We start from the raw sequence: 9,869 nt of genomic DNA, 5'->3' as shown, positions 1-9,869 counted from the left end.
TCCTATGAATGCTCCCGCAGTGTCAGGAACTGGTCAAGCCAGCTTTCTTCAAAAGCCCGGAGCCACATCCTCACCCAGGAATGAATTCCCACTTTATCTCATGACTCAACAACATCTTTTTATGGCTGAGACTTTCTACCCAATACAACCAGGCAGAGAGGACACAAGCTGATCCCTCCCAATTTTATTACAGTACAGTATCAGCTGCTGAATGTTTACTTCCAGTATGTGCAGTTAGGTTAAGGGTGGAGACTTGAGGAGGGAGGGACAGGAGGACCCACCTGTCAAGAGAAAAGAATCTGACAGCAGAGCGCCGCTGCTACCTACTGAAGAGTCTCAGACGAGTGCAGGAGAGTAATGCCCACTAGCTAAGGGAAGCACACTGGTGGCGGTGTCTATCCATCGACTGAGGGAAAATCAAAATGGGTGGCAATATAAGTCAGAAGAAGGGCAGCAGACGAGCCAGCTCAAGGAGTCACGCCAACAGTGTCATGTGAGTCAGATCACTCACCTGTTTGATGCAGATTTTACAGTGCATTAGAGACAACTCATTGACTTGCTTGTATGGTTTACAATTGAACCAGAGGCATTTTACCTCTCCCATTTCACTAGTTGATGTGTATGAGGTTGTGTGCAGTTCTAATAGCACCAGAAGCAGCAAGAATATGAAACATGTGCTACTATATTTTACAATACTGAGCGTATAAACTGAACTTATTTTTCCATCTGGTATGAGTGGCCTCTGTTCAGGCGTACACTTGCACGCACATGCAAATATTCACACACCCTCAAAATGAACCACAGATAAAGACTGCATACAGATGAACTGTTAAACATGTTTGCTCACTGGCCTTATATAAAAATGTGGATGTGTGTCTTTGTGCGTTTGAGCAAACACACAAAGACAATAAAATAGTCAGTGAATCATAAAGCACCAATAGCTTGAGCATGTTCAAAATTTAATGTGCAACATTAAAAAAGGGGGAGGGTGGGGGGACAGTGTTAAACCAAGCTGTTGTGACTGGTTTAACATGATCAGTTACAGGGTTGTCTAAACAGATACACAGTTGTTTCATTACAGCATGATCTCATTGTGAGAAATATAGCTTCACTGTGTTAATATTTGCTGGAGGTGATTCATGTCCTCTTTGTTCTGGGTGGCAGCTCTGCCCTCCTCTGTAGGTTGGACTACATACACACTGGACCATGAAAACACACACTGCTGTTCTTCTTTTTGGGACTGTAAACGTTCCACACACTTCACTTATGAAAGAAAGAAACAAAAACATTCTACAACCACAGCTAGTGACTTTTACACTCTGTTAATGCACAGCACTTTGACAACCAGTTGATAGATAGTGTTTGTACATAATTATGGTCACATTCTGCTCTCTTCAGCGATGTTTCCTTAAGGCTGAAGGCTGAGTAAAGACAAACGGGAGAATAACAGTATTTTCTTTGCTCACTGTACTTTACAGACAGTATATCACATTTCATCAGAAAGTAAAGAGACTCCCTTTGCTCATTTGCATCAAACGAAATCCACAATAAATACATTCACTCTCATGTATTCCTAACTTTGGCCGTCTGTATCAACACCTGCTTGTGTGTTTGTGGTCTCTGTCTCATCTGCTTTGACCCAGGCTTTGGGTGATCTGCTCTTCTGTGGTTTAGGGGACAGCATGTCAGGTTGGCACGAATCTGCAAATCTCTCGCGTGCTTTCTCCCAGTTCTTCTGAGACTTTGATCGGGTCACAGAGACACCGTCTAGAGACATGGCGGCACCGGCCCCCAAACCTGACTGGGACTTTCTGATTTTCAGTTCAATCTGTGGAGAAGAGAAACGAGAAAGAAAGTGATTTTGTTGCTTCACAACAGATTTTAGTCAAAACAGAATCTGCCTAAAGGACATCACCAGATTGTCTTACCGGGTCTTTCATTCCTGTTCCCTCTTTACCCAGCCCCTCTCCTTTCTTCCAGCCCATCTTTTCCAGCATTTTCCTTCCTTTATTGACTTCACTGATCTCCCTTTAAGAAGACAAGTAAGAAGACATGATTACCATTGAATCCATTCTTTTCTTTCTCTAGCATTTACACTCAATGACAAAAATACTTACTGATGGACAGAAGCGGGTGCATCATCTCGTTGGAAAACACCCTCACTGCCCACTGTCTGTCGTCGAGACTCTGCTCGGTCCTTATATCTGGGGTTCCTCAGGGCTTTGGCCTCTTCGTACTCACTGCTCTGTTTACAGAAAAGCACACAGGTGATTAGCTGCATAAAGAGATAAGGGGGGTTTAAAACTCAACCAGGCTGCTGCTTGTCCTGATGACACTCACCTGCAGGCCATATTTGGCTTTCATCTGCTTCAGCTCCTTTTGTCTCAGTGCTTCTTTATCCTCTTTGGTAAGAGGAGGGCCTTTGGGAAGATACAAAGTAAAGCTAAATCCTCTGTATCACTGCTGCCGTGAATCTGTGGTTGTTTTCTGTTAAGGTGGCTCACCTGTGTTCTCTTCTCTCCTGTGCTTGCTGAGGTGAGCCATCACCTGACCCGGCTCACAGCCGTCACAGGTATCGGTCCCCGAGTGGATATGGAAGGACAGCACAGTCTCTCCCATTTTCACCTCATCACCGTGCATCAGTGCATGTGGCTCACACTTGGTTTTGGGCTGAAAGAGAGATTTGTTGATCCTGTCACTGCTGAGTTTTAGTTTGATTGTTTTATTTAGAGACAACAAACTGAGAAACATTTTTTTACCTGTAAGATCCTGTTGCCATTGATGACTGTTCCATTCTGGCTTCCCTGGTCCACCAGCATGTAGCTCTGCTGCTCCTGGTCAAAGTACACCTCTGCATGGAACTGGAAGCAAACACAGTTCACAGTGAGAAACATCACATAACCCTGCAACATGCACAAGAAATATGTCGATCCCTGGAGAAAAATAATAGTGGAGAGGGGTACCTTGCTCACTCCCATTTCTGGTATTCGGATTGCATGGTCCATATCTTTCTCTCTGCAAACGAAAAGACAGCAGGTTGTCTTCAGTGAGTTTTGTGAGCCAAATTTTCAACTAACTAACTGATCAATTCCTCATATTTTCACTAAGTGAGACACTACTTGTTGTCCTGTAAAGCCTCGTCATTCTGTCTTTGGTACTGCACCCTTCGCACTAATGTTTCCCACTGTGGCCACCTATTCTAAAAACGACAAGAACTCACTTTTGCTTGGTACAAAACTATCAAACTTGTTTATGGATCTCCTGCTGCCACACAAGAAAGAAAGAAGCACAAACCTGCCGAAGGTGGCCGGAGAGTCGGCTGTGATGATGAACAGAGTGCCCACCTGCAGCACTGGAGATCTGACCACTGTCACTCTTACGCAGGGTGGCCAAATGTCTTTCACTGCAAGAAAAGTAAACCAGTTGCACTGACATGGGAACATAGCAGCCACAGAAAACAACAGTGTTGGGAACAAATGACAGGTGATGATCCAACCGGCTGGTACCAGAATAATTAAGATGTGTGTCCCAAACAAGCTCTGAAATTGGGCTTGTTTTTTCTCACCTTCCTGACTCTGAGACTCCATTTCTGACTCTGGGCTTTCCTTTGAGGAGGAGCTGGAGGATGACGAGAACGAGGGTGTGGACTCCCACTCCTCTTTCTCTGACCCTGTGATCTCCCCCTCTTCCGGCTCACTGTTCCCCTCTGAGTTATCGCTCTGAGCCGGGCTCTTTTTCTTCTTCGCCTTTTTTGACTTGGATTTCTTCCTTTTCTTCCTTGATCTACCCTTATCGTCAGAGTTTGAGCTGTTTTTCTGCTTCTTCCTCTTTGACGAAGATTTGTCGCTCTCCTCCCGGTGTCTGGAAGAGTCTTTTCTACGTGGAGCCACATCTGGACTGTGAGACCTTCGCCTCTGTTTTCGTGATTCCGTGGTCCTCTTTGTTGTTTGCCGTTCGACCCACTCAGTTTCTTCTTCTTCCAGCTTTACCTCATCAAAAATGAGTTCCTACCATCAGACAGTCAACAGTGAGATTATCATCTCCGGTGATGTTCACTGACAGCGTGCAAGCACAGGCTTTGTAGACCCCTTGTATATGGTGTCAGTCTTCAAAGACAATTCACTATAGACCTCCATCCAACTTCAGGATTAAGAGGAGACATCTACAGCACCCAGATTTAAAAGCACATTTGTGGTTCATGACACTGTACAGGGTAAATAATGACCGTCTGAACAGTTGTTTGATTACCCAAACAAGTGTTTGATATAATATGAAATGACTGAATGCTTCATATTTCAAACTATCTTCCACTTGGGTTTAACTTTTCTAGTTTGGCCATCACATTATTGTGTTGAAATTCACTTTAGAGTTGTATATATACACTGGGGATGATTTCAGCACATTCAAATACCTTTAAAGGTGTTGCTTGTGTGAAAAAGCAGAATCTGCCTCCTTTATTGAAACTGTATGAGTGATTTATGACTTTGTATTCCTCCTATTGTGATGGCAAAACTATTGAATTAAGGCCCAGGTTAAAATTATCTTCAACTATTCTTATGAATGGCTTTGCATGTTGGTATTAAAGGAGTACCTCTGTGGGAAGCCGTAATCCAGTAAGAAGAAATCTTCATATTAGCCAATGAGTTAGTCACCTCTTGCACCTAGGTCAGAGGATAATCTTTTAGTCAACTAGCCTCGCATTTACACAAAAAAGACAAAAAGCAAAAAGTATTTGAAGACTGAGACCAATAAAGTCATGGGGATTTGAAACCTCACAGTTTTCAAGGGGAACTACAAAGTCAAAAGCCAGCTGTCAGCCACCAAGAATAAACTGCATCTATGTCATGCGTCAACAAAAGATCCAGGTGTGACATACCTTATCGTCCTGGTGTGAGCTTTTCTTGGACTCTTTCTTAAACTTTCTGCTCTTCTTTTCACCAGTGCTCTTGTCTTGGCAAAGCTCTGCAGCAGTTTGTGCAGCAGGCACTTCGATCCTGGAATGAAACTGGTATCGTCCACTCTCCGCATCGTAGTAGTAGTAAATGCCTGTGTTGGCATCGTAGTACAACTGACTGGCCTGAGGAAGAGAAAACATGTATAAGATCAAAACACTACTTGCTACTAAATTAACTCTACTATAGACAGCTTATTTGGGTTGAAAAGGGTGTCTGACGGACCGAGTCGTAGTAGAATCCTGTGCTGTGGTCATAGTACATCCCCGTGGTCTCATCAAAGACAAACCCAGTCTGTGTCATAGCCTCTTCAGCAGTGGCTCTCAACATGTCCGCTATGGATCCTCCATCGCCCTCCTGAGAGATAAACGTGTCGGTCATAACGTGAACTCTAATTTATAAATTCAACAACTCCGTTCATATCAACATCTTGTCATTTTAGTTTTGTGGATTAGTGTTGATACAATTGTGATCTCTTTTTTGTGTCGTTAATGATTTAAAAACACCAATAACACAAACCTCTGTTGTGGCTGCAACACTGTTGTCAGGTTGTCCTGACACATCAGCGACCGCTGCTTCATTTGTTGTAGAAACCTCTGCTGCCTCGCCGCCATCCGCTGCATCCACTGCTGCGACTGCGTTCAGGCCTTCCTGAGTGTCTGAAGCCTCGGAGTTCTGAGAGCAGCCTCCATAATAGTAGTTGTAATAATCTGGAAAGAAATATTGAAGAATGTGTTTGTTGAACAGTTCACTCACTTTAAGCTCATCTAATGAGTTCATGTACGTAAGATACACACCGGTTTCTGTCCATACATATTCTTCTGTCTGAGTTTCACTATTTACTCTGTCTTTATCCTTCTTCTTCCGTTCATGAATCTCTGCGCTCAGCTGGGCAACCTACAACAATACATTTCAGGTCAATTTAACTGGCAAACATTATTGAGACACTCACAGTAATAACATATTCATGGGATTAGCATAACTAAAAATGTCAGACTGATTTAATTCAGGGTTTTCCATCACGTTTTACTGCAGACATGGACCGCCTAAAATAAAGACCACTTAGTTACATCATTAAATATTAATATTAGAGAAAGAATCTATTTCACACAGCAAATGTTACAGATTTTGAGAGTGTTTATTGGTTATTAGGCATCTACGAACAGAAGTGATCAAGGTGAGAAGTGTTACTGTAAACCCTGCCGTACTGTCAGCAGAGTCATGACACAATGGAGCAATAATAGGGAGGGCGTTAAAGTGATTGTATATCAGGCATATTCACAACTAAATACAGCCTTTAGGGCGAACAAAGCTATATCTATATAATCTGAGTAACATGTTCATTTTCAATTATTCCTATAACTTGTTTAAATGTCTGAGACGTAATGACAGACAGTACTTTTAGCTGCCTATATTAACACCAAAGCACAAGCACACTGCGGTCTGTACAATATGCAATAATACAATATACTCTATATAATATATGTAATAATAAACTGACCTGTTTCCTCAGGTCTTCGTTGTAGCTCTCGGTGCTCCTCTGCAGTCTGTCGGACTGGTTCAGCTGTTTCTGTAACTTGGCCAGCTCGGCTCTGCAGCCGTGCAGCTCCCGCTTCAACGCCTCCACTTTCAGCCGGAGCTCAGCCTCTTCAGCCTCCTCAGCCTCCTCAGTCTCCGTGTCGTTTTCTCCGTCTTCGGTCTCCATTAGCTCAACTGAAGACGTTAACATTCAACTGTATAACTCGTGTAGGAAAGCAGCTTCAGAATATCAGCCATAGTAACTGGAGGCTAGCTCGTCTGTTAAGTCAACAGAGAGCAGAAAGCACAGAGACACTGAAGTAACCGAACTACACATTGCTATGGTAACTAACCGCTGCCGCTCATTAACGGTCTTCAACCGACCTGACAGTAACGGTAGCTCTGTGAGGCTCTTACCGTTCGTTCCGTTTTCGTCTCTTTGGCAGTGAGTTTCCTCTCAGCGCGGCACATGAACCGACCTGAAAGTTGAAAAAGGACATTTTGTAACTACCCTGTATGTCCGCCACAGTCGAGTACATGTTTTGATGATAATTAGACAGTTAGAGTTATAACCGTGGTAATGTTTACTGTCCACCCTGCTCGTAACCGCCATTTACTAGCGGCTAGCTACGTCACTAAACGGAAGTACTTCTTCTTCGGGTTTGGCGGACTTCCGTTGGCGCTGTGAAATCTGACACAGGTAGAAGAAGTTTACCGCCACCCATCGACGAACTGTTTTCATAGTTTCTCAGTAAAAACTAGTGGTACGTTTGGTTTTTATCTTTTACCTAACTTCCGTGCTTTTACAATGTCGGATTTATGTTCTTGGCGGCGACACTTTTTACTACGGAGCCCGGTAAGTGTCAGAAAACAACATACAGTGTGCCATTATCGATGTGCTTCATCTGCTCTCTCTTTTCACAATTGTCTGCTCCGTTATATTTATTATTGTAACGTTAGAGAGCACTAATCTTCTTCCAGCTGACATCAGAGGACAGGCTTGTGATAAACGTTGACATGATCATTAGTTTGATTTTATTTGATTTTTGATTTTTGATTCTAAACATCTGAGAATGTCACTGACTTCAAAATGTTTTTATTTCTAAAGGTTCTTGTTATGAAGTTGCTGTGTTCCAGAGAAATGTATATTTATGCAGTGTAATAATTGCTGATTATAAATTCTAGAGGATATAATAGCTGTGTTATTAAATACTAAAGTAGAAATATATTGTATTAAAGGCTTTAATACGTCTTATAACTTATAATAACTCACAGACTGCATATGATTTATCTATAGTTGATCAGTGTGCAATAGTGGCCATAGTGAATGAAGTCTGAGCTGTATACGTTAATGCATTATTTAACTCATAAAATGTACGTGCCATCACAAGTTATTTCTTTTTAACGCCTCTTGTCCGGGTGTTGTTGTCTGCTTTGACCACTAGATGTCACTCCAACACACTGATCCTGCTCCTGGACAGTTATGTGATATTATGAACAGGCCTCCTTTTCTGACCTGAGAAAATACTCATCTCTGGTAGAATGTGATGATTTTAGGATGATTTTATCTGCTACTTAACAGACTTTCATCTCACACTATTCAGTTTGGCTGATATTTTAGTGTAGATGTCAGGACTTCTGTATGCTAACGCAGGCTGCTAACTGTGAACACATTGCTCCACATGTCCTTCCTCTTCCTCCTCTGTTTCTCAAACACACATCTTCGGGTCACATTTTAATGCACTTCCTCCCTCTCTGTGTGTCTACTTATTTCAGCCTCCAGAGAAAGGGCTGTTACATAATGACGTGGCTCCACTATTGTCCTCTAAAAATTAATGTATTTAAAGTATCATACTGTAGACACAGTGTAAATATACCATGTGCTCAGTTGTACATTTTATCTTTGCATTCTTTCAGACACTTGAGCAGCTTTGTTAGGAAAATACTGGATGTTAATCCTGACATGGGGACTAAACATAAATGTGTCATCTGTCACATTTGTACTGAGACAGGCTGAGTTGTTGTGTCAACAAGAGGTTGGGAGGGCCAGAATTGTTTTTCTTCTAGTTTCAGCGACTTTCTGTTCTCTCCAAAAAGCCTTTTGGGTTCCTCCCACTGTGTCTGAAATCTGAGCTCTTTTGAGTTGTGTTTGGATTTTGGTGGAGTGTTACACCTCTGGTGTCTGTGGTGGTGGTAGAGCAGCCTGTAAGAATGGGGTGGTCTTTTATCTGGAGACACACACAGCCGCCCCACACTACCTACTGATGTTTATTGATGCCATTTTTAGACTAGAAAAGCAGACATAACAAAGCTGTCATCTGTGAGTAGAATGGTTTGTTTTTAAAGGAGTGGAAAAGGGGATGGTAGTGAGTTCAGTTTCCTTTAGTATGTTTCTAAAAAACTGTCAACAAATAGTCATGATTTTATGTTAGGAATGGTAATAGGAACCATTTCTTATGTAACCTATTTATTCCTGGCTACCAGGAGTCTTTACTAGCTGGTGCAGGGAGCCGTTTAGAATAAACAGAGAATCCATGGAAACGAAGAGTTTATTGGTCTTAAAGACTTATAAGGATGCATTTATTGTGAACAATAACAATAGATGCAGAAAACACACGTTCCCTTTAAGGTTTCTCATGTGTTTGTGGCCTTGATCAAATATGACCTACGGTGTTGATCAAGGATTATTGACAAGGATTTCCGCTCATAACGTGTGAAAAGATGGTGATCTTTTGTTTTAATATGCCTGAGCTACTGAGGGATTCCTTAGACTTAGGAAATAGGAACGCCTGGTGTTTTTGTGAGCAAACACTTCAAGGAGAAAAAGAGATACTAACCCTGGGATAAAAGCACAAATTGATCCTCGTGCTCCAGTGATAATCTCTTTGTACTACTCCTTAACTACTACTTGCACATGATCAGTGCAAGCAGGGATTGCCCTCACCCCAACCTCAAGCTCCACCAGACCCAGACAGTAAATAAGTGGGTGGGGGACCAGCTCCACCCTTTCTGGTCCAATGTGGAAACTCTGAGCCTGACTGAGGCACGTGTGTCTCTGCTCCTCCACTGGAATTTGGGAGGAGTTTCTCTGCTGCGTGGCCCAGTCAGACCCTGGAGGAGTTTCTGGAGGAGGGGTACAGTGTTAGAAAACAATACACACAGGATGCATTATAGATATACCGTACAAGTGTTCTTGAAAAGGTAACCAAATGACCATTGCAAATACTGCTGTGGGTCAGATTAGCCATTCATAAGAGATTTGTCATCTCAAGGTAATGTATGCACAGAGGAACAGAGTCTGTTCAATCCCTGTTGGTTGATTTCAACTGCTTCTGTTTCTATATAGTTTATCTGTGTCATGATTTATGGGACTGTTCCTGTTGACAAAATAAATAAATT

General features: G+C 42.4%; 1 protein-coding gene across 5 annotated transcripts; it reads right to left on the bottom strand.

The window, feature by feature from the left end:
- Positions 1-938: 938 nt before the first annotated feature.
- aggf1 (angiogenic factor with G patch and FHA domains 1) lies at positions 939-7,111 on the bottom strand. Of its 5 annotated transcripts, none has more exons than XM_035661626.1 (16): positions 7,044-7,111; positions 6,888-6,949; positions 6,454-6,665; positions 5,750-5,849; positions 5,472-5,662; positions 5,178-5,309; positions 4,877-5,077; positions 3,566-4,007; positions 3,295-3,403; positions 2,964-3,015; positions 2,760-2,861; positions 2,505-2,670; positions 2,341-2,420; positions 2,118-2,245; positions 1,929-2,028; positions 1,574-1,828 (listed from the first exon to the last, which is right to left on the bottom strand). In XM_035661626.1, exons 3-16 carry the CDS (start codon positions 6,655-6,657, stop codon positions 1,574-1,576), a joined length of 2,262 nt encoding a protein of 753 aa, XP_035517519.1. In that variant the 5' UTR covers positions 6,658-6,665; positions 6,888-6,949; positions 7,044-7,111. The 5 variants fall into 5 exon arrangements, with proteins under 5 accessions (XP_035517518.1, XP_035517519.1, XP_035517516.1 ...); XM_035661623.1 differs by having other exon boundaries at positions 6,454-6,749; positions 7,044-7,102; XM_035661627.1 differs by having other exon boundaries at positions 6,888-7,107.
- Between the last annotated feature and the right edge of the window lie 2,758 nt (positions 7,112-9,869).

Source organism: Morone saxatilis, unplaced genomic scaffold (genome assembly GCF_004916995.1).
Source record: "Morone saxatilis isolate NCDOM2014 unplaced genomic scaffold, NCSU_SB_2.0 Contig18, whole genome shotgun sequence".
Taxonomy (NCBI): Eukaryota; Metazoa; Chordata; class Actinopteri; family Moronidae; genus Morone; species Morone saxatilis.
The sequence above is the reverse complement of the archived record's forward strand: the minus strand, read 5'-3'. Positions and strand labels throughout refer to the sequence as shown.